The sequence below is a fragment of the Oncorhynchus mykiss genome, chromosome 30 (genome assembly GCF_013265735.2).
Source record: "Oncorhynchus mykiss isolate Arlee chromosome 30, USDA_OmykA_1.1, whole genome shotgun sequence".
NCBI classification, from domain to species: Eukaryota; Metazoa; Chordata; class Actinopteri; order Salmoniformes; family Salmonidae; genus Oncorhynchus; species Oncorhynchus mykiss.
In genome coordinates, this window is record NC_050570.1 from 32530199 (window position 1) to 32554492 (window position 24294).

The 24294-nt window shown below is 43.1% G+C and overlaps 1 protein-coding gene across 7 annotated transcripts in view; it reads left to right on the forward strand.

Annotated features, from left to right (window-relative positions):
- Positions 1–24294, forward strand: part of LOC110521731 (KICSTOR complex protein SZT2) — a 106324-nt gene that overhangs the window by 39022 nt on the left and 43008 nt on the right. For all 7 annotated transcript variants that reach the window (XM_036969010.1, XM_036969016.1, XM_036969011.1 and 4 more), the window contains 13 exons: positions 1738–1923; positions 2113–2406; positions 2622–3054; positions 11512–11586; positions 11808–11946; positions 12822–12954; positions 13447–13567; positions 14439–14591; positions 14888–14990; positions 15179–15296; positions 15621–15771; positions 23221–23339; positions 23624–23788. In XM_036969010.1, coding sequence (XP_036824905.1) covers positions 1738–1923; positions 2113–2406; positions 2622–3054; positions 11512–11586; positions 11808–11946; positions 12822–12954; positions 13447–13567; positions 14439–14591; positions 14888–14990; positions 15179–15296; positions 15621–15771; positions 23221–23339; positions 23624–23788 — 2190 coding nt within the window. The remainder of the gene's footprint in view (positions 1–1737; positions 1924–2112; positions 2407–2621; positions 3055–11511; positions 11587–11807; positions 11947–12821; positions 12955–13446; positions 13568–14438; positions 14592–14887; positions 14991–15178; positions 15297–15620; positions 15772–23220; positions 23340–23623; positions 23789–24294) is intronic.

Sequence of the window (24294 nt, forward strand, 5' to 3'; positions counted from 1 at the left end):
GACAAATTCAGACTTAGTATAAGAGGCCAGGAGAGAGCTTAGGGCAGGTAGGTTACAGGCCGGTGCCGATGGAGGACGATAGCACCCGTCAACAAAGAGCTATTTGAAAGTTTAATGCTTAAAACCAGCAAATCAAATTGTTTGGGGACAGACTTGGTGCAGACAAACGAGCACTGAAGGTGATCCTTGGTAAAGATTGCCATTCCCCCACCTTTGGAAGATCTGTCTTGCCCGAAAAAGGTTATAACCAGAAAGGGTAACATCAGTATTCAAAACACTCTTCCTTAACTACGTCTCAGTAATGACCAACACATCTGGATTGTAGCTGTGAACCCACACTTACAATTGATCCATTTTAGGTAATACGCTTCTAATCTTAACGTGCAGAAAAGCCAGGATTTTACGAGAGCACAAATTAGTGAAGCCGATATCAGAGCACAAGTCAGAATTGGGCCTAGCAACAGTAGGTGGGCCAGGGTGAGCAGGCACACTTTCAGATATCATCAACAGTAATACAGTCAAGGCACAGCATAGGACAGGGAGAGCTCTGAGGTGCTGATTTATGTAATCTGAATGTGCATCAGATGGCAACAAGATCATATTGTACAGCAATTTCATCAGGTAACATGAAAATAAAGTCGGTGAGAGGTGGTTAGAATAGGATGGGAGGCCAAAAGTCTGTAACCAATAGAGAGTCAGAGTCTAGAGTGTGGGAACAAACAGTCTGTCCCCTGCTTGGTTAAAGAATGTTTAGTCAACAAAGTATGCAGGAGTCATGAGGCAAATATCAAAATGCACAATAAAAAAATGTAATATATAACGACTTGGAGCTAGTCATTGTAAGTTCAGAGTCACTCGCCCCAACAGTGCATGTGTGCTGGAGGCGAGCGAAAGCTTAGGAGAGAGGGGGGAGTGTGGTGGGGGTACCTGTACCAGACAGGGGGATACGGGCCAGGGAGAGAGGGGGGAGTGTGGTGGAGGTACCTTTACCAGCCTGGGGGATACGGGCCAGGGCAGATGGTGAACAGATCACACGGTGGAATCCAAGCAGCAGTGCAGCAGGCAACGGGGGTAGATGTCACACGCTTTTGTTTATTTCTGGAGGCAGATTTCTTGTAGAAAATGCCAGTGAATGGCCTTTGAACAGCAGGAGGGGGCTTCAGAGGACGCTTCAAAGACTCAAAGGCCTCGACACCTTTTACTTCACACCGTAGTGCTAATTGAATTTGTATCTGGTCTGTCCTTCCAAGCTAGGGAGCCTCAGCATTCAGTCCCCATAAAGTAAAATATATCCTTGTAATGTGCTTTATTTTTCATTTTTTTCCTCTTCTTGGCTTTCAAAATAGCATCATACCAAACACTACTCACTCAGTTCCAGGTTGGAATGGTGTCCTCTGGTTTCTGCTGTTTGTTTGCTAGAAGTAATCTCTCTGGTTAATTTGTCAAAATTAGGTTGTAGGTTGGAAGTTTGGATCTGGAGCGAAGGCCATGCGGTGGAGGGTAGCATCATGCATATTTACCTGCTGAAAAATCCAAATTTATCCATCCTTTTGTAAAAAACATGTTGAAAAATGTGAGCGCTCACATGTGTGAATTACTTTTGAACTTGATCTCGATCTTTGAACTTCATATTGATATTGATTTGACTTTGAGCTAGTTGACCACTAAATAGCGTTACAGATTTCAGGCCCCTTCACTCACCTCTCCCTCTCCTCTCCCTGTTGCCTCTCGTTGTAGATCCGTTGGCTCTTGGAGGATGAGATTGTGTCAGCGCTGCGTCTCTCCCGGGTTATCCGCTCGTCCACGCTACAGAAGGTGGCGGATCACGTGTTTCGCTCAGGCGGGCGACCACGGTGCCACTGTGAGGTCGTTCCTCTGCAGTTTGTCTTCGGCCCTGAGCAGTCCCTGGAGAAGTTCAAAGAGGTATGGTGGGAGAACTGTTTTTCTTTCATAGCAAAGATGAGTTTTGGCCCTTTTTTTCTAGTGGGGTCAATTTGTTTTTCACATTGTCAGGAACCTTACATGTTGAATACCCAAGTGCTACTCTGACGATTTGCTTTTCAATGAGGAAAATTGGTACTGACCCTCATCCTTGATTCTTCCCATCCACAGGAGTTCCGTAGGATGTCATTCTCAGGTTATCTTCTGAATGGAGAGCAAGACAACTTCTACTACATGTCTCTGAGTAGACTCCACCCCCAGAGGATCCAGGCTGCTAAGAGGCTGTCTGAGAGCACTGTCAACCCTGGGGAGGCGGGATGGAACTCTATGATTGGACGGAACTCACAGCCAACCAATCACTGTCCTGATGTGGACCACAGCGCCAGGGCTCCGTCCAATCATGGCACACCAGGGAGAAGACCTGACCACGAAGCAGAGGTGGCGAGGGTGGAGCCAGACAGTGAGGTTTGTCAAACCTTTGGGGGGAGGGGGAGTTTCAACCTGACCAACTAGTTTATTTCTAAGCATCCTCTTTCATGGTTATTCCAGCCGGATTAAGGTCTCTTATATTTTAATTTATTTTTATGAATAAATTAAATATGTATGAATAAATGAATGGATTAACAAATGGAGGAATGTGTATGAATTTAAACTGAATTAATTATTTTATGTACCTTAAGGTTCAGGGAGAAGAGAAGAAGTCTACTGTCGGGGCTGTTAGTGAATCTGCAAGTTACCCAGCCCAGGAGCCCAGCTACACCCCAATCAAACCATCCCGAGTTGACTCAGAGGAGGGCCCTAGACCCCGCTTGAGTTCAGTTGGTGCTACCGCCACTGCTGCGGGTGACAGCCCCCGGTTGAGTTTTGTTGGTGCCTCCACCAGTCGACCCCGACTGAGCTCTGTGGGCAGAGGAGGAGAGGAGATAAGACCTCGGCTGAGCTCCGTGGGCTCCGCCTCCACCTCTACCTCTACTGCTACAGGGGACAGCAGCCAGATCAGCACCCCACAGCTCCAGCCCAGCACTAGCACCGACCGTTCCTCAGAATACACCTCGCCCCCCAAGACCCCCTCCACAGTCAGCCTGGCCGAGTCGGTGCAGTCCACCACCCACAGTGAGTGTCCCTTTCTCTAGACTCAGATTATATCAAGTACCTTTTAGTTACAGCTGCATTGTTGGGTGGTGTTAAGTAGGGATACAGTTTTTTTTATTTTTTTAACAAAGTGCAACAGCGGGGGTGTTCATAGACAAAACAAAGGCCTTAAAATGTCCAAAGTCTTCTCGCCAACATGTCAATAGTACCAGTCCACATCAATACAGTTCAAATGGCAATACACAATAAACTTGCAAGCAACCTCCCTTTAACTAAAATGTCAACCCAAATACGTCTAGCAGGGCAATAGTAGTCCAGCGACAATGAACATCAAAGGGAGGCGCATTGAAAAAAAGAAAGTCTGCTGCAGTGAAAAGCACTGGAGCGATAGCGGGAAGAAAGAGAGAGGGTCTTAGTGCAACTGCAAGCCTGAAGTCAACCGCTGTCTGTCCGTCTGGTGGTTTGTTTGTTTGTATGTCAAAGCTTTGCAACAATGTTGCTACTAATCAATGCGATCAATAACTGGTGCGTTCCCAAAAGATAACCACGTTCTAGAGTGGTAACACCGACGATCGAGTTAAACACTTTACAAACTAAGCACGCTGAAAATAAACAAGACTTCTGCAGCATTGCACACCCCAATCAAACTGTCGCGCCAACCAAGAGCTCCCTCCCAGAGATTCGGGAGGGCTATCTTTTATTTCTTCCTTTCTGACTGCTGATGTGCTCTTAAAGTGGCAGCGCATGGTGAAGGCTCCATGCAGGATTTTGCCACACTCCTCCTGCCATGAATTAACAAAGCCTGTAGAAACAGAGAGGACGCAGGCTTTGGCAGGTTCATGTTCCTGCTACACAAAACCGGGGAAGTCCTCATCATCAGTCCTCCAAGAAGAGGTCCTGCAGGTGTTGCTTTTGCCTGCGATCCAGCTCTTTGCCGTAGGTTAGCAGGCTTTAGGTCAACAACCTGCACCGTCCTGACATCTTCCCCAGTGTCTTCCAAACAGACCAAGTAGTTCACCGGCCCCTGCTGCTGCACTACACGGTATGGACCTTTCCATCTCGAAGCTAGCTTGGCAGTGAACTTCTTAGATGCCTTTGACAGATGATGTGAATGTACTCAGACACAAGACTTGGGTGGGAAACACGTCTTGTCTATGTTTGTCATAGTTGCTGAGCTGTCGTTGGCTTTGTTTCTGCTGGGCCCAACCACTCTAGCTAGTAAGGTGTGGTGGTGTTGGACTGCATCAAACGCTGGGCATTCAAGTGAAACATTGGAACTTTGCAAGACTCTGTCCATCTGACCTTTTAGTGGTCTTCCCAGGTGGAGTTCGGCAGGAGTGACACCAGAAGTCTCCTGGACCGCAGAATTCAGTGCAAAGCTAAACTCAGGAAGATGCTGATCCCACATTGTGTGCTGATCCCCCAAAAATTAAGAAATCATCCCCTTCAGGGTTCGGTTTACCCTCTCGGTGAGATTGGTCTGAGGATGGTAGGCCGCGGTCAGCTTGGCAACTACACCCCATTAGGTACCGAGCTCTTTGTAGATTCCTGATATGAACTGCAGACCTTGGTCAGAGAGAATTTGGTCTGGAATCCCGAATCTGGTAAAGACCTCCCTTTGCAGAATTAGAGCAATGGCTGATGCAGTGGCTTTGCGAAGTGGAAAAGACTCCACCCAGTGTGTGTAGTTGTCCACTATCACCAGTAAAAATTCATTCCGGGTCCCCCGGCTGGGAGGAAAATGTTCATTGAGGTCAATTCCCAGCATTTCATTGGCATGGTTCACCACGGTCTGCTGCAGTTTCTCAGCAGGTCTGCCAGTGTCTGGTTTGTGTTTCTGTCAGACTTCACACAGTTGTACAAACTTCTTATGCCATTCTCTCTGGCACCAAAAGTTTAAAAAGTGTTGATAGGGGACAGAATGCGTCGGATCATCACATATTTGGCATATATATTACTCTTATAGTATTTCCACGTGGGCAAGGATATTGGAAATTTAATCAAAGCCTACTAGATGATAAATTGTTTAGATCTAGGACAGAATAATTTATAAAGGACTTTTTCAGACATAACATAGGTACAGCAGATCCCCTTATTGTATGGGACACTTTTAAGTGTGCCTTTAGAGGCCATGCAATTCAGTACTCATCAATAAAACAAAAGCAGGCCATATTAACAAAGGAAATTTGAAGGACTAACAGTACAGTTACATAGCAATAAAAATGGTACCATAGAGGCACAGAATAAGTTAGAGGAAAAACAAAAATAAATGGAGGAACGTATTCAAGAAAGATCCAGTGTAATAGATTATAAACATAAAGAACTGGATGGAATATGGGGAAAAATGCACCAAATTAATTTTTCATTTTTCAATATAGAAATGCTACCAAAAAATGTATTAAAACTTATTACAAATGATGAAGTCACGCTTGATTCACCAAATTATATTTTGAAAGAGGAAGTAAAGTACCTTAATAATATGTTTTCATTTCAGGCTCCTCCATCTCCACTAACTGAAACTAATTGTATGGATTTTTTTCCTAATAATATAATAAAATGAACATGTGTACAGAAAGACTCGTGTGAAGGCCCAATTACAGAGGAGGAACTGCTTGATGCAATTGGGACCTTTTAAAAATGGGAAAACTCCAGGGCTGGATGGCATACCAGTGGAAGTATACAAAACTTGTTTTGATATACTCAAAGGACCATTATTAGCATGTTTTAACCACTCCTATATAAATGGTAGATTATCAGACACGCAACAAGAAGGTCTGATATCATTATTACTGAAACAGGACTCAAGTGGTATATATAAAGATCCAGTCCATTTAAAAAAATTGGAGACCTCTTACACTTCAGTGTTGTGATGCAAAATGCTTGGCACATAGAATTAAAAAAGTATTGTCAGATATTATTCATCCTAATCAGACAGGTTTTTTACATGGATGATACATTGGAGATAATATAAGACAAGTACTGGAAACAATAGAATACTATGAAATATTGGGGACACCCGGCCTGGTTTTCATAGGTGATTTTGAAAAGGCTTTTGATAAAGTACGACTGGAGTTTATATATACATGCCTAGAATATTTCAATTTTGGGGAATCTCTTATAAAATGGGTTAAAGTTATGTATAGTAACCCTAGGTTTAAAATTGTAAATAAACGGCTACTTCTCATAAAGTTTTAAACTATCTAGAGGAGTAAAACAAGGTTGTCCACTATCGGCATATCTATTTATTATTGCCATCAAAATGTTAGCTGTTAAGATTAGATCAAACAATATTAAGGGATTAGAAATCCGTGGCTTAAAAACTAAGGTGTCATTGTACGCTGATGATTAATGTTTTCTTTTAAAACCACAATTAGTCTTTCCACGGCTTCATAGAGGATCTAGATATTTTTGATATTCTCTCTGGATTAAAACCAAATTATAATAAGTGTACAATATTACGTATTGGATCACTAAAAAAATTCACATTTTACATTACCATGTAGTTTACCAATAAAATGGTCTGACGGAGATGTGGAAATACTCGGTATACAAATCCCAAAATAAAGAAATGATCTTACGCCAATACATTTTTTTATAGAAAGTTAGCAAAAATAGATAAGATCTTGCCACCATGGAAAGGAAAATACCTGTCTATTTGTGGAAAAATCACCCTGATTTTAACTCTTTAGTCATATCACAGTTTACCTATTTGCTTATGGTTTTGCCTACGCCTAGTGACCTGCTTTTTAAATTATATGAACATAAAATATTCAATTTTATTTGGAACGGCAAGCCAGATAAAATTAAAAGGGCCTATTTATATAAAGAATATGAATTCGGAGGGCAGAAATGATTAAATATTAAAGACTTAGACCTCTCACTAAAGGCATCAGTCATACAAAAGTTATACTTAAATCCAAACTGGTTCTCTAGTAAATTGGTACGAATGTCTCATCCTATGTTCAAGAAGTGCCTTTTTCCCTTTATTCAGATTACACCGGCCCACTTTCGATTGTTTTAAAAGGAAATAATCTCCAAAATATCTTTATTTCTTAAACAAGCCTTAGAAAGTTAGTTGCAATTTCAGTTTAATCCACCGGAAAAGACAGAACAAATAATACAACAACTATTGTGGTTAAATTCAAATATACTAAATAATTTAAAAACCCATATTTTTTGAATAAATGTATTAAAAATGTATAATTTCAGTGAATTATATCATAAATAGGACTGGAGTTATGTCACACATGCAGCTAACACAGACATATGGAAATGTCTGCTCTACCCAAAATTACAACCAAAATTACAACCAACAACCAAATGGAAGAGGCAAGTAGAAGGGGAAAAAAGTAAGGAACTTGTATGTCGGCCCTGTATTAAAGAACATAAATGGTTAAATAAAATTGTGATAAATAAAAACATATACCAATTTCATTTAAGGACCAAAAAAGGACCAAAAAACTGACAGCTGTGCCATTTTAAATTGCAAAATAGTTGGGAAGAGATTTTCGATGTACCCATTCCATGGCACATGGTTTATGAATTGATACGCAAAACTTTGAATTTTTCAATTTAAATTACTATACAAAATTCTTGCAACTAATAGAATGTTATATACAGTGAGGGAAAAAAAGTATTTGATCCCCTGCTGATTTTGTATGTTTGCCCACTGACAAAGAAATTATCAGTCTATAATTTTAATGGTAGGTTTATTTGAACAGTGAGAGACAGAATAACAACAAAAAAATCCTGAAAACGCACATCAAAAATGTTATGAATTGATTTGCATTTTAATGAGGGAAATAAGCATTTGACCCCTCTGCAAAACATGACTTAGTACTTGTTGGCAATCACAGAGGTCAGATGTTTCTTGTAGTTGGCCACCAGGTTTCCACACATCTCAGGAGGGATTTTGTCCCACTCCTCTTTGCAGATCTTCTCCAAGTCATTAAGGTTTCAAGGTTGACGTTTGGCAACTCGAACCTTCAACTCCCTCCGCAGATTTTCTATGGGATTATGGTCTGGAGACTGGCTAGGCCACTCCAGGACCTTAATGTGCTTAAGGCTAGGCCACTCCTTTGTTGCCTTAGCCGTGTGTTTTGGGTCATTGTCATGCTGGAATACCCATCCACGACCCATTTTCAATGCCCTGGCTGAGGGAAGGAGGTTCTCACCCAAGATTTGACAGTACATGGCCCCGTCCATCGTCCCTTTGATGCGGTGAAGTTGTCCTGTCCCCTTAGCAGAAAAACACCCCCAAAGCATAATGTTTCCACCTCCCATGTTTGACGGTGGGGATGGTGTTCTTGGGGTCATAGGCAGCATTCCTCCTCCTCCAAACATGGCGAGTTGAGTTGATGCCAAAGAGCTCCATTTTGGTCTCATCTGACCACAAAACTTTCACCCAGTTGTCCTCTGAATCATTCAGATGTTCATCGGCAAACTTCAGACGGGCATGTATATGTGCTTTCTTGAGCAGGGGGACCTTGCGGGCGCTGCAGGATTTCAGTCCTTCACGGCGTAGTGTGTTACCAATTGTTTTCTTGGTGACTATGGTCCCAGCTGCCTTGAGATCATTGACAAGATCCTCCCGTGTAGTTCTTGGCTGATTCCTCACCGTTCTCATGATCATTGCAACTCCACGAGGTGAGATCTTGCATGGAGCCCCAGGCCCGAGGGAGATTGACAGTTCTTTTGTGTTTCTTCCATTTGCGAATAATTGCACCAACTGTTGTCACCTTCTCACCAAGCTGCTTGGCGATGGTCTTGTAGCCCATTCCAGCCTTATGTAGGTCTAGAATCTTGTCCCTGACATCCTTGGAGAGCTCTTTGGTCTTGGCCATGGTGGAGAGTTTGGAATCTGATTGATTGATTGCTTCTGTGGACAGGTGTCTTTTGAGATTAGGTGCACTCCCTTTAAGAGTGTGCTTCTAATCTCAGCTCGTTACCAGTTTAAAAGACACCTGGGAGCCAGAAATCTTTCTGATTGAGAGGGGATCAAATACCTATTTCCCTCATTAAAATGCATATCAATTGATAACATTTTAGACGTGCGTTTTCTGGATTTTTTTGTTGTTATTCTGTCTTATTCTAATAAACCTACCATTAAAATTATAGACGGATCATTTCTTTGTCAGTGGGCAAACGTACAAAATCAGCAGGGGATCAAATACTTTTTCCCCTCACTGTATATGGGGAGATACAATCTTCCCAGCTCTGCAGATTCTGTTGTGAGGAGGCAGAGTCATTAGATCATTTATTTTGATATTGTCCATATGTAGCTCGTTTTTGGTCACAGGTCCAGGAATGGCTGAAGAATTGCAACATTTGCCTAGAACTAACGCTGTAGATAGCAATATTGTTTGATTTGAAAAGCCATAGTCAATCAATCAATAATATAATAATTATTTTTAGCAAAAATGTTTATTTTTAATTTACAATCTGTAGAAGCTATGAGAATAGAAAGGTTCAATTCGTTTGTGAAGCATCACAGCACAGTTGAAAAATATATGGCAAATAGAAATCCAAAATGGATGATGTTGAGAGATCGATGGGAGAGGTTGAATGGAGCTGAAGGGTGGGACTAATAGCAAGATGAAACATGTAAAACATACGTGGTCTGTAAAATGTATATAGGTTCAGAACTTTTGTGAAATAGCACAGTTACAAATAGAAATCAAACTGGATAGACATCAGAAATAGAGGAAGGACTAAAAACAAACAAAAAATAACTATTGTAAAATAGACTGTCTGTAGAATGTGTATAAGATGTATAAATTGAAGGGAAAAGCAGAAGTGTTTATTAATTTACTCCAATTGGGGGATCGGTGGTAGGGTTTGCGGGGAATAATTATAAAGGTATATTCTTTAAAAAAAGTATACATCTATATAGGTATGTGTATATGTATGCATGCGTGTATGGATTGGATGTCAGGTTGGATGTCAGGTTGGTCTCTCCAGAGATGTTAGATCGGGTTCAAGTCTGGGCTCTGGCTGGGCCACTTCTGCATTTTCTTGGCCGTGTGCTTAGGGTCCTTGTCCTGTTGGAAGGTGAACCTTCACCCCAGTCTGAGGTCCTGAGCGCTCTCGAGCAGGTTTTCATCAAGGATCTCTCTGTACTTTGCTCCGTTCATCTTTCCTTCGATCCTAACTCGTCTCCCAGTCCATGAAAAACATCCCCACAGCATGATGCTGTCACCACCATGCTTCACTGTGGGGATGGTGCCAGGTTTCCTCCAGACGTGACGCTTGGTATTAAGGCCAAAGAGTTCAGTCTTTGTTTCATTAGACCAAAGAATCTTGTTTCTCATGGTCTGAGAGTCCTTTAGGTGCCTTTTGGCAAACTCCAAGCAGGCTTTCATGTGCTTTTTACTGATTATTGGCTTCCGTCCGGCCACTCCACCATAAAGGCCTGATTGGTGGAGTGCTGCAGGGATGGTTTTCCTTCTGGAAAGTTTTCCCATCTCCACATAGCAACTCTAGAGCTCTGTCAAGAGTGACCATCGAGTTATTGCTCACCTCCCTGACCAAGGCCCTTCTCCCCCAATTGCTTAGTTTGGCCAGGCGGACAGCTCTAGGAAGTGAATGGGGTTTCCTGTAGTCCACGATCAGCTCCTTTGTCTTGCTGACGTTGAGGAGAGCTTGTTGTCCTCACACCACACTACCAGGTCTCTGGCCTCCTACCTATAGGCTGTCTCATCATCGCCGGTGATCAGGCCTACCACTGTTGTGTCGCCTGCAAAATGAATGATGGTGTTAGTCGTGCGCGGCCACAGAGTTGTGGGTGAACTGGAAGTACAGGAGGGGACTTAGGTGCCAGTGTGGCGGATGTGTCGTTGTCTACCCTCTGTGTGGAGTGTTTCTTGCAAGGCTAGCTGTGTGTAGCAGATACTGACAAACCGATGATAAACCATTGAGAAGTGAGCGAGTGTTGTGTGAGTGAGTGAATCATCTGCAGCACTAACAGCACAAGTCTCTTGGCTTAGCTTGCAGCTTTACGGAGTGTCTACCTCCAGGCTGTTTTCTCCCTCTCCTCACCAAATCAACAGGGAGCAGCACACAGCTCAGCTCAGAGCTGACAGACAGACAGAATAATACATGTGATGACCCCCCCCCTCCCCGTACTCTCTTCTCTGGGGTACTTGTTCCAACACTGATTTGGGGAGACTCATAGGCTCTGCCAGGATAAGGGAGGAGGAAAAAGCCCTGAGGGTCTCAGTCATGCCTCAGAGAGTCTAGGATAGTAGAGCTCTTGAGATTGGTCAGTGCTAGGGAGGGTTGTTTAGATTGGGCCTGGGTTGTGTTCAGTAGGCACAAACCTGAAGAATGCTCCGTGAAACAGCTGGGTACTGTCTGTACATTCAAAAATACATTTATTTCATTTTATATGTGCCCTAGCGAACATGCCCTTGGGCTGTGCTGACTCCGGTGAATGTGTTGTGGCGTGAGACTATAGAACCCATCTCCTTCTTTCCTCAGGCAGCGGGAAGCTGAGGCCCAGTCGAGTCCAGAGTGTGGTCTCCAGTCAAGGCAGCCTGGACTCTGACATGCTGGGTAAGAGATGGACATTATAGTGATGATGACAAAGATGATGATTAAAGTGTTGATTATCACAATGACGATGATGATGATGATAAGGATTATGATCTTCATCACAATGATGATGATAATGCTGCTGGTAATGCCCATGATGATAATAATGATTATGATACCAATTCTAATGATAACTGATCTCTGGGACATAAAAAAAAACATATCTACCTGTATATTTTCAGGTTATGACGGTGGCAGCAGTGACTCTGAGTGTGAGAGCCCCACTGTGGATGAGCAGGAGTCCCAGGCCCCTCTGATGCCTGACTTCTGGCTCATCGTTAAGATCCACCAGGACAGAGTGGAGGTGTACTCTCAGTCTAGGTGAGGGAGGGGCTTAGGCAGGACACTTATCCAGCTCATAACTGGTTCTCATCTTCATCTATTTGAACTTTTCAGAATGCCATCTGACATGACATAATTGTTCCGTAATGTTTCCATTATTTATCTCCTGAGAACCCCTTTTCATAAATACAATATTATTCTTACTAACCACGTTTCCGTCCGTTTTTATGTGAGTAAAGTCATACGGTATATTTAAAAACAAATCACAACAGCTCTGACTGAAACAGGAAGTGTCGTTTAACTTTCAGAAATGTCAACAGATAATGTGTTCGTTCGACATGGCGGGATCTTTTTATGTCGGTTTAATGAATTATGCGACAAATTGCGGCTCCAACGATTCCTTGCGCAATTGTTGACAGAATAACCATGTCTGTCAAAGTCAATTTGCAGTCACTCTCTGCTGCTATGTTGTGTGGTCCTCCTACTATGGCTTGAAAAAGCTGCCAATTAACAAATAAGAATGATCTTGCTCTTATCCATCTCATCATATAACCTAACCTGTCCACTTTATGAGCAAACTGTTGTCTAGAGAACATGCGCGAAAACCAGATTGGGCAAGTTTGCCATTTATCGCAACCGTTTATGTGACAAAATCATAGAGAGAGTGGAAAATGCCGTGGAGAAACAGTGAACTTATTTATTTATTTTTCCAGGTACTTTAAGAACTTTAGCGCAATTTATTTGTATTTTTATGTGCGCTACCTCTTCACACATCTTGCACATTTTTATTTATGCGGATAATATTCGCATGGAAATCTGTCGCAAATTGGATGGAAACCTAGCTACGGAGATAAAAATCTATTCAGCAAGACAGACCTGTAAGATACAAATCCATCATGGCATACTGTGTACAGGAGCTTCAATGAAGCTAAGGAGGGCAGAGTAGAGGAGAAGGAGGAGGAAGAAGAAGAGGAGGTTCCAGAGTACTTACGGCTGCATCAGATGGTGGTGAGGAAGATTGGGGAGATCTGCCGTGTAGTCAATCAGGTAGGTTACACTCCTTTATGTGACTGTGATACTCTGACCTTAATAAAAAAAAAATCCATGAAGAAATTGTTTGTAAAAGGTAGGTTACGCTCTCGCTCTTCAAGACACATCTGCCACTTTATTGCTTGTATAGCAAGTAGCAACATTAAAGTGCAGTCCTAGCCTTTAACCCTCCCTCCCTCTGTCGGTCTGGTTGGTGCTGTTCAACCTCTTAAGGCTACATTCAAATGTCCACAGTAGCATACCTCTTATAACTAAGCGGCGTATTATGCTTGCAATCTAAGTAGTGTGCTAGTGTGGATATTGGAACAGGCACTAACTCTCCTCTCCTCTCTTCTGTCTCGCTCCTCTCTTCTGTCTCGCTCCTCTCTTCTGTCTCGCTCCCCTCTTCTGTCTCGCTCCTCTCCTCTGTCTCGCTCCTCTCCTGTCTCGCTCCCCTCTTCTGTCTCGCTCCCCTCTTCTGTCTCGCTCCTCTCTTCTGTCTCTCCACAGCGTCTGCTACTCCAGGACCTCCACGACAGCCATGTGTGTAACTCGCTCCTGGTGGCAGAGAGCGAAGAGGACATCTGGAAGAATGAGTCCCTGTACAGACAGAGACTGGCCAACTCCGATGGTCAGTCAGTCAGCGACGCTCACAACCACACACTAATACAAACAGACATGATGCATGCTTTTATGTAGACTCAACGACTTTCTTAACCTGCTTACATAAATATCCAACAAAGGTTTTGGGGTATCGACTACAGCCAAGGTCAAAGGATGTACAGTCGTAGTTTGTGTGGAACATCCCTATTCTAATACCTAAGGCTATTTTAAGATATTTTTGCAAGTATCACGCCTTTGGTGGCACCAGGTTTGTTGTTGTACAGTCCACAAGGTAGTAATGCATTGCGCTTTCTTGGCCCCACAAGCTCCCAACTGTCATAGTGATCGCAGATCTCAATCCAATACAGGTCCATGGAGAAGGAAAGGCACACAAACACACCCACTCTCTCTAATGTATTCAAGGTTACAGGTAGGAGCATTAGTGACAGGCCAGTGAAGTATGCTCGGAGACGGGAGCAGTGTGAAACGCTCATTAGATTCATTTTCTATTTTATGGCAGCCGTTAAGCCAGAATTACCAACTGTTATTTTCTAATATCGCAGGTTTTTCCCGTTCCGGCGTGTGTAAATGAATTGGATCCTGTAGAGGGGATCGGCATCAGAGAGAAGGCTTGTTGTTTGCGACTGCAGTGCAGTAACATAATGCTAGTGTGGAAGGGAAGGGGCTCCCAGAGCAAATTGTGTGTCTTTTCTCTGCTGGCGTCATGCTGAAATGCCCCCCCCCTCCCCCTCTTTCCTCTCAGCAACTGTTGGTTAATGTATTCGTAAATTATTTTCTTTTCTTTTTTTAATCTTCTTGTGTCTCTCTTTCTTTCTTGTCTCGCTCACTCACACACACACACACACACACACACACACACACACACGTACACACAACAGATTACAATGCAGAGGAGAGCTACCAGCCACGGGACTACCTAGCGGCCACAATGCAGTTCATCCCGGGTCACTTTGCCTGTGAGGTGGTGTGGAGCACCGTCATCCACATCCACCCTCGCCTCAAGATGGGGCCTAACATGGGGGTGTCCAGGGGTGAGTCCGGTGACACTCGCAAAATACAGAACAACAATGTGTTTGGGCATGCAGGAAAATAAAGACCACCCACAGAGCAGGACTTCATATCTTCATTAACAATAACCCCTAGATCCTGAAATGTACTTTTGAATATGCCAGTATGAATATACATATGAAAATGATCATGAATAGGTATTCCTTTACTTAAAATACATTTTAATATGATGGATTCAGTACAATCAGTGTCGGTATAATTGAGAGAATTTTCTCAGTATCTTTATTTGTGTTGAAAGACTCTCTTCTCCATATCCCAGCTATCCAGGCTCTGCGGTCAGTGCTCAACGCCATGTGTGTGGTCAACAGGAAGAGCATGTTTGTCTATCAGGAGCGCTCCACTAAATCAGTCTTCTACCTCAGGTTAGCCCTGATGCCCCCCTCGTTCTAACTCCGCTGCCTGCCCTCTCTTTGTAGAACAGTCCCTCCTCTTCATAGGCTCTCCTCTCCTCCTGCATCCAACCCTGCACCCAAATACTTTTATTGAAGGAATGGAATGGAGCAGGCCAATTCTGGCTCATGAATATTCCCATGATCTGTGTTCTTCCCAGACTTTCTGAGACGTCTCAAACAGGGAAATACTCTGACCTGGATGGCAACCTGCACCCCATGTCTCGCTGCGTCGGCCTCGCCCGGAGCCAGGAGCCGCTCTACTCTGAGGACCTCACGGTACATTAGCACACTTTCTCATATGAACAGCAAGCAACTTTGGTCCTGAAGAGCCATTAGCGCTCTACTCTTGTCGTCTCATAGTAAACCCATACCACACTCATAGTGGATTTCTCTCTGAAGAGCAGTCAGCTTTGGCCCTGAGAAACCATTAGGACTCTGAGATGGTGTCACCGCTAGATGATTGATCTGCTGTTCCCAGAACTGTGGTATCCTGCTCTTGGGTTAGAGAGGATTGTGCGATGTCACATATCTACAGTGGTCTGACGTGGGTTTGTGTGTCTGCATGTTGTGCGTGTGTCTGTGTGTTACTCCTATCCCCAGGGCTCCCGGTCGTCTCTGGAAGGTGCTCGGCCGTCTCTGGAAGGTGCTCGGCCGTCTCTGGAAGGTGCTCGGCCGTCTCTGGAAGGTGCTCGGCCAGTGGGACAGGTGGACAAACACATCCTGTTGCTGGTGCATGGAGTGGGAAGTGCTGGTAAGACAGGGTTTTGAAGAGCAAGGGGAAGAAAGGGGCTCACATGGCTTGGGGACGATTCTAGCAAAGACTGTAATTGACAGTGATTATGACGGCATACTTTTGGTACTGATAGCAGAGAATCCTACATTGTATGGGTTGTGAGAAGAGTTCTCCTAATGAGAGATTAACTGCATATGTAAAGGGCTGATGCAGGACTTAGTAATAAAACACGACCGGTTTGTCTCCTCTCGGTGCATTTCCTCTGAGTTAAATGTGTCCCTGTATACTGTCCTCCTGGCAAACAGATGAGACATGAAACTGCTGATTCATTCTGTAGTCTGTGTTGCAGTACCTTCTAATGGCCTGCTAGATGGCACTGTTGCTCTGGCTCCATCTAGCTCTTTCCAAGCTTCATCCATGACGTCAGCTCTTTCCTCTCAAAGTTTTTCTGAGCTTTAACAAGAGGGACATATTAAATTCGTACATGTTTTTTTCTCTCCCCCACAACTGTTCAACTTCTTTATTGATGAATTCCTTTGTTTACAGAGAGGTTACATTTTCTTGAAGTGTGTGCATTTGTTTCAATGCAGCGTTTGTTTCTAAGGCTCCAGACCAGGGGCCTCATTTATAAACCTTGTGTCTGCACAAAATATGTATGCTCCAGTTTTCACGCAAATCTTGGCATTCATAAAAACTGCCCCTTGACCTGTGAATGTGCTTATCCTCCTGCAAACTTTAGACCATGCGTACGCATAGTTTCCAGTGGTTGAAGTATTGCATTGCCACAAGGCAAAAGTAGCCTAGTAACCTTGTGCAAATAGGGAATGTAAGGGTGGGTGGTAGGCCTCTTACTTGCCCTGGTTGGTTGGCGCTATCTGGCTGGTGTTGGTGAGCAAGGAAAGGGAGGATGCAGAAGATCTAGTGCGTGGTTTTTATTTTAAGGCTCTTGGAGCAGGTATTTCTGAAATATACAAATCATCCAACAAGATGCTGGACTAGGCTCAGTGTATAATAAACCGATTTCTTTTCAAAACTAGTCAAATGAATAGAAAAACTGAAGAGCAGTCTGACTAGCCCCTAGGGCTCAGAACAGATGGCCCTGCCAAGCCAGACGGCCATCTTCAACTACCATAAAGCTCTACACCTGAGCATATATACCCTGGCAGAGACCAGGTGACAGGAAGCAGGAAGCACTTCTATTTGAATACACTTTGTCAAACTAAGCCTATAAACACTTCGCAAAATAAACAACTCTACAATACGATACTTAAACCTGTACGATACAGAAAGATACAGAATACTTTTAAAGAGCTGGACTAGAGCAGAAACTCTTTCCCCCTAATTAGTAACATAGAGTCCCTTAATTAATTGTCGCCTGCATGCATGGTCGCAATGCCCCTCCACATATGCCACAAGACCAATCTCACACAAACATTTAGTTCGTACTGCTTTAGACTGGCAAATAGTACAGATTTAGACTAGCAACACAACTAACAAACTTTCTGATTTACTTCTCATGTCTTCTGTAATTTATATTTAATGTTTAGAAATGAACATTTTAGAACAGATCAAACACAGGTAATGTGACCTAGCAGTTCTATCTCTATGTATACTGTGAAATGGGTCTAGTGAGGAGGCACAGAGTTTGCTTTCTCACAGGGAATGTATGATGATTTATTCATGAAAACAACAGGTGCAATCGTTGGCTGTTAGTGAGAAGAAAATCTATTAATTTGATAGTTACATTGTAAAATAATTAGAAATCTGATTATTTATTTCATTTCCATGATCATTGCAAAATAAATTCCTGACTGATGGTTTCATTCTTGCAAATTAGCCTACAACAAGGTAGGATACAGTGGGTTGCGAAAGTATTCACCCCCTTGGCATTTTTCCTATTTTGTTGCCTTACAACCTGGAATAAAAATGTATCTTGGGGGGAGGTTGTATCATTTGATTTACACAACATGCCTACCAATAAAAACTTGAGCGTGTATAACTATTCACCCCCCAAAGTCAATAATACTTTGTAGAGCCCCCTTTTGCAGCAATTACAGCTGCAAGTCTCTTGGCAAATCTAGCCACTGGGATTTGACTAAAAACTGCTCCAGCTCCTTCAAGTTGGATGGGTTCCGCTGGTGTACTGCAATCTTGAAATCATACCACAGATTCTCAATTGGATTGAGGTCTGGGCTTTGACTAGGCCAAGACATTTAAATGTTTCCTCTTAAACCACTCAAGTGTTGCTTTAGCAGTATGCTTAGGGTTATTGTTCTGCTGGAAGGGGAACCTCCGTTGCAGTCTCAAATCTCTGTAAGACTGAAACAGGTTTCCCTCAAGAATTTCCCTGTATTTAGCACCATCCATTTTTCTTTCAATTTACGCCAGACATAGCGTTTTCCTTGATCCATTTTAGTCTCATCTGACCAGAGTACCTTCTTCCATATGTTTGGGGAGTCTCCCACATGCCTTTTGGCAAACACCAAACGTGTTTACTTATTTTTTTCTTAAAGCAATTACTTTTTTCTGACCACTCTTCCATAAAGCCAAGCTCTGTGGAGTGTATGGCTTAAAGTATTCTTATGGACAGATACTCCAATCTCTGCTGTGGAGCTTTGCAGCTCCCTCGGGATTATCTTTGGTCTCTTTGTTGCCTCTGATTATGGTCTGTGAGTTTTGGTGGACGGCCCTCTCTTGGCAGGTTTGTTGTGGTGCCATATTCTTTCCATTTTTTAATAATGGATATAATGGTGCTGCGTGGGATGTTCAAAGTTTCAGATATTTTTTTACGCCCCAACCCTGATCTGTACTTCTACACAACTTTGTCCCTGACCTGTTTGGGGAGCTCCCTTGCTTGGTGGTGTTGCAGACTCTGGGGCTTTTCAGAACAGGGCTGTATATATACTGAGATCATGTGACAGATCATGTGACACTTCGATTGCACACAGGTGACTAATTATATGACTTCTGAAGGTAATTGGTTGCACCAGATCTTATTTAGGAGCTTCATAGCAAAGGGGGTGAAAACATATGCACGCACCACTTTGCCATTTGGACTATTTTGTGTATGTTCATTGCATGAAATTCAAATAAAATCAATTTAAATTGCAGATTGTAAGGCAACAAAACAGGAAAAACGCCAAGGGGAATGTATACTTTTGCAAGGCACTGTAGGCTTCACAGTAGTAAATACTGTTGATAAGCAGCGGTATTTTGCTCTACGCGATCTGATCCGAAGCACATTTTAACGGTAGAACAGACAGTTCACCTTTTCCATTGACGTTTGTAGGCTACGTCTGAATACTGTAATGTCAAATTTCTTGAGTAGCCTAGACAATATTTCATTTATAAACATAATATGTACACTATATATACAAAAGTGTGTGAACACCCCTTTTTAATTTTGTGGATTCAGCTATTTCAGCCACACCCGTTGCTGACAGGTGTATAAAGCACACCGCCATGCAATCTCCATAGACAAACACTGGCAGTAGAATGGCCTCACTGAAAAGCTCAGTGACTTTCAACGTGGCACTGTCATAGGGTGCCACCTTTCCAACAAGTCAGTTCGTCAAATGTCTGCCCTGCTAGAACTCCCCCGGTCAACTGTAAGTGTTGTTATTGTGAAGTGGAAACATATAGGAGCAACAAAGGGGAAGGGGGATACCTAGTCAGTTGTACAACTGAATGCATTCAACTGAAATGTGTCTTCCGCATTTAACCCAACCCCTCTGAATCGTAGAGGTGCGGGAGGCTGCCATAAACGACATCCATGTCATTAGCGCCCGGGGAACAGTGGGTTAACTGCCTTGCACATGGGCAGATATTTTACCTTGTCAGCTCAGGGATTCGATCACTCAGACGCAAAATGGGAGGCCACATAAGCTCACAGAACGGGACCGCCAAGTGCTGAAGAGCGTATTGCATAAAAATGGTCTGTCCACGGTTGCAACACGACGACGAGCACCACCTTGTTAAAAAATCCTGGGGAGAACCTTGGAAGTTATAAAGATAATTAAGTTGCTAATGGCAGCCTGCAGTACCCTGGTCGGCCTTCAACTTGAGTTACTCCATGAGAGAGGGCAGCATGAGTTAGCCTGAAATGTAATTTCCTGGAGTAGCTCAAACTGTGCATGTTATGTCATGCCATCTTAACCGACTTCATTTGGCTTCAATGCGCTGTTCAGTCTTCACATAGGAATGAATTGCGTCACATGATTGATGGCTTTGTCCGTTCATAAATACAGTCATTGCTCCAGACTCCTTACTGAGCATTGATTTGCATAAATATGTCAGAGAGAAACACCTCTAAGGTATCCTCTCAACAGTAAAGGAAGTCAGCAATACACCATTTGAAGTAGAGAAGCAGCCGTTATACACGGAAACAAAAATATAAACGCATCATTTTTAAAGTGTTGGTCCCATGTTTCACGAGCTGAAATGAAAGATCCCAGAAATGTTCCATAAGCGCAAAAACTTATCTCTAATGTTGTGCACACTTCTTTTTTTTTTTACATCCCTGTTAGTGAGCCTTTCTCTTTTGCCAAGATAATCCATCGACCTGACAGGTGGGGCATATGAAGAAGCTGACAGCATGATCATTACTCAGCTGCACCTTGTGCTGGGGACAATAAAAGGCTACTCTAAAATGTGCAATTTTGTCACACAACACAATGCCACATATGTGAAGTTTTGAGGGTGCGTGCAATTGGCATGCAGACTGCAGGAATATCCACCAGAGCTGTTGGCAGAGAATGTAATGTCAATTTTTTTTTACCATAGCCCGCCTCCAATGTCGTTTTAGAGATGTTGGCAGTACGTCCAACTGGCCTCACATCCACAGACCAGGTGTAACCACGCCAGTCACCCGGACAGTTGATGAAACTGTGGGTTTACACAACTGAAGAATTTCTGCACAAACTCTCAAACAGTCTCAGCTCATCTGCGTGCTCGTTGTCCTCATCAGGGTCTTGACTTGACTGCAGTTCGGCGTCGTAACTGACTTGAGTTGGCAAATACTCACTTTTGATGCCCACTGACATGCTGGAGAAGTGTGCTTTTCACTTATGAATCCCAGTTTCAGCTTTACCAAGGCAGATGGCGGACAGCGTGTAAGGTGTTCAGTGAGCGAGCGGTTTGCTGATGTCAACGTTGTGAACAGAGTGCCCGACGGTGGCTGTGGGGTTATGGTATGGCAGGCATAAGCTATGGACAACGAACAGAATTGTCTTTTATCAATGACAATTTGAATGCACAGAGATACCGTGACGAGATCCTGAGGCCCATTGTCATGCCATTCATCTGCCGCCATCACCTCATGTTTCAGCATGATAATGCTGAATGTCGCAAGGATCTCTACACAATTCCTGGAAGCTGAAAATGTATTTCATGGCCTGCGTACTCACCAGACATGTCACCCATCGAGCATGTTTGGGATGCTCTGGATTAGGGCTGACCCCAATTAGTTGACTGTCCGATTCTTTGGTCGATAGGATGTTGGTCGACCAAGATTTTTTTTTTTTGAGCAGTAGCGAAGATATATATATATATATATTTTTTTTTATGGCACAAGAGACTTCTTATTCCTGCCCATCTCAGTGAACAAATACAGTACAGAGGCAGCAGGGATGACACTGTCCAAGAAGAAGGGGAGTGTGGCTAAAATGCACAATGCATGTCTCTCTCCAGGATACAATCTCTCCTGCCAATTTATGTACATTCATTTTTTCATAACTTAATTGTGTGAATTGTTTGCATTTGATAGTTAGTGTATATGAATTCCCCATTACATATGTCACCAGTAGTACATTCCTAGAATTTCTAATCTATAATGTTTGTTTGGTTACGGTCATTTCTGTTAATGGATTCAATGTATTATTATTCCAGTCTTTTACCATTCTCATTATCGGAGTGGACATGTTATTTGCAGAGAGCACAACCTATGTTTATTTCATTCCGTTTGTGAGTTTGGTCAATTTAGTAATTGTATTTTGTTCAGAGCGCTCCTGTCAATGTTGAGTAAGGACGGGCACCTGATTACGCATAGAAGTAGGCCTATAGGCCACCTGGCCTGCACACAGATGTACACTACTGTGTACAACTGGCAGCTTCATTAAATAGTACCCGCAAAACACCAGTTTCAACGTCAACAGTGAAGCGCCAACTCCGAGATGCTGGCCTTCCTAAGCAGAGTTGCAAAGAAAAAGCCATATCTGACTGGCCAACAAAAATAAAAGATTAAGATGGGCAAAAGAACACAGACACAAAGAAGGCCAGCATCCCGGAGTCGCCTCTTCACTGTTGACGTTGAGACTGGTGTTTGGCAGGTACTATTTAATGAAGCTGCCAGTTGAGGACTTATGAGGTGTCTGTTTCTCAAACTAGACACACTAATGTACTTGTCCTCTTGCTCAGGTGTGCACCGGGGCCTCCCACTCCTCTTTCTATTCTGGTTAGAGCCAGTTTGCGCTGTTCTGTGAAGGGAGTAGTACACAGCATTGTACGAGAACTTCAGTTTCTTGGCAATTTCTCGCAAGGAATAGCCTTCATTTCTCAGAACAAGAATAGACTGACGAGTTTCAGAAGAAAGTTCTTTGTTTCTGGCCATTTTAAGCCTGTAATCGAACCCACAAATGCTGATGCTCCAGATACTCAACTAGTCTAAAGAAGGCCAGTTTTATTGCTTCTTTAATCAGAATAACAGTTTTCAGCTGTGCTAACATAATTGCAAGAATGTTTTCTAATGATCAATTAGCCTTTTAAAATGATCAACTTGGATTAGCTAACACAACGTGCCATTGGAATACAGGAGTGATGGTTGCTGATAATGGGCCTCTGTACGCCTATGTAGATATTCCATAAAAAATCAGCCGTTTCCAGCTACAATAGTCATTTACAACATTAACAATTTCTACACTGTATTTCTGATCAGTTTGATGTTATTTTAATGGACAAAAAAATGTGCTTTTCTTTCAAAAACAAGGACATTTCTAAGTGACCCCAAACTTTTGAAAGGTAGTGTAGGTATATAAATGTGCACATTTGGAGATCTGATACGATTCCTGATTTGGCTTAACGCACCACCACTGATGAGCTGTGGACCTTCTCAAAGTAATGTTTTCTTATGTCTTTGTTCATTGAAGAAGTCAGGTTTGTTCATCAGCCAAGTCAGGTCTGAGGCAAGGGTCATTTTGACATGGTCTCGATTTTAATTGCTTAATCTGTCATCTCCCCTTCATATGCACTGATGGGAAAAATACATAATTTAAAACAATATGGTGGACACTCATCATTAGCCTGGCTTTCACCTGGTCAGTTCTTTCTGGTCAAAGCGATGGAGAGGTGAGGAGATGACAGATTATTATTATTATTATTATTATTATTTTTTATTTTTTTAAATTTTTACAATAAAAAGCTATGGTTTGAGGTCTTCTCCTGACCCTTGTCTCTGCCTGGTGTCCAACACAGGTCCAGAGATTACAGATGAGCTGGTGAAGGTTCTGAGGAAGCGTCTGGATGAGACCACCCTGGACATCATCACCATCATGCTGGGCAGGAACTGCAAACTCACCCCTGCTGACGTGGAGGTAAATTATTTGGTGCACTAGTGTCACATATTCTTTTGATGAATCGTGATTTAATGGAGGCAGAGATTTTAGCCGAACCGTTCGGTTTGTTCTGTGGCGGGAAGGGGCTAAATATGCTATTTTCGCCAGTTCAAATGTAGCTTCTTTCACCCCCAGAAGTAGTGTTGAGATTTGCTTCTGAATCTCTTGTGGAAAAGACTAAATATTCAGTTATGGGTTTCAGAGATTACTTAGAATTTAGTAGGAATGGGAGAGACATTGACGTGTTGATGTTCTCCCCTCAGTTTATCCAGCCGTCAGGCTCTCCAGCCACTGAGGTGATGGAGTTTACTCTGCCGCAGTGCTTCATGCCCTGGACCCCTGCTGTGGCCCACTACCTCAGGCAGAACCTGCTCATCTTCCTCCACATCCCCAAGTACACAGACAGCTACGTAGAACACCACTTCAAGGTATGCAACACTACTTGTACACTACACTGGTACCACTACACTGAGTCCACAGACGGCTACAGTACAGCGAGCACCACTTCGAGGTAGACTACAGCCCAGCCTCATCCTGCATACCGACATCAGGGGCAAAATCTGCTTCTGCAAGTGAAAGCGTGTATATCATGTCCCACCTCTCTCCCTCTCAACTTTGGGAGAATTTAAACCAATATATTAACCGACCTCTGTCCCACCAACATTTTCTGGTGTGATGCCGCTTTAATAAGTGATTTTTGTCCCAAGTGTCAAAAATGCCGGGTAACATTACTCCCAGCACTAGGGCTGCCCAATTCAGATCTCTTTTCCACTCTCTTTTGACCCATCTCATCAGATCTTTTTCAGAGCTGATCTAATTGGTCAAAGCGTTTTTTTCAGCGACGTATTTGTCAGTTTGAGAGGATGATAGAAGGGGACCATTCAATTGATGCACGTGTGGTGTATACAGTTCCCTATGAAGGGGTGTAGGCTAG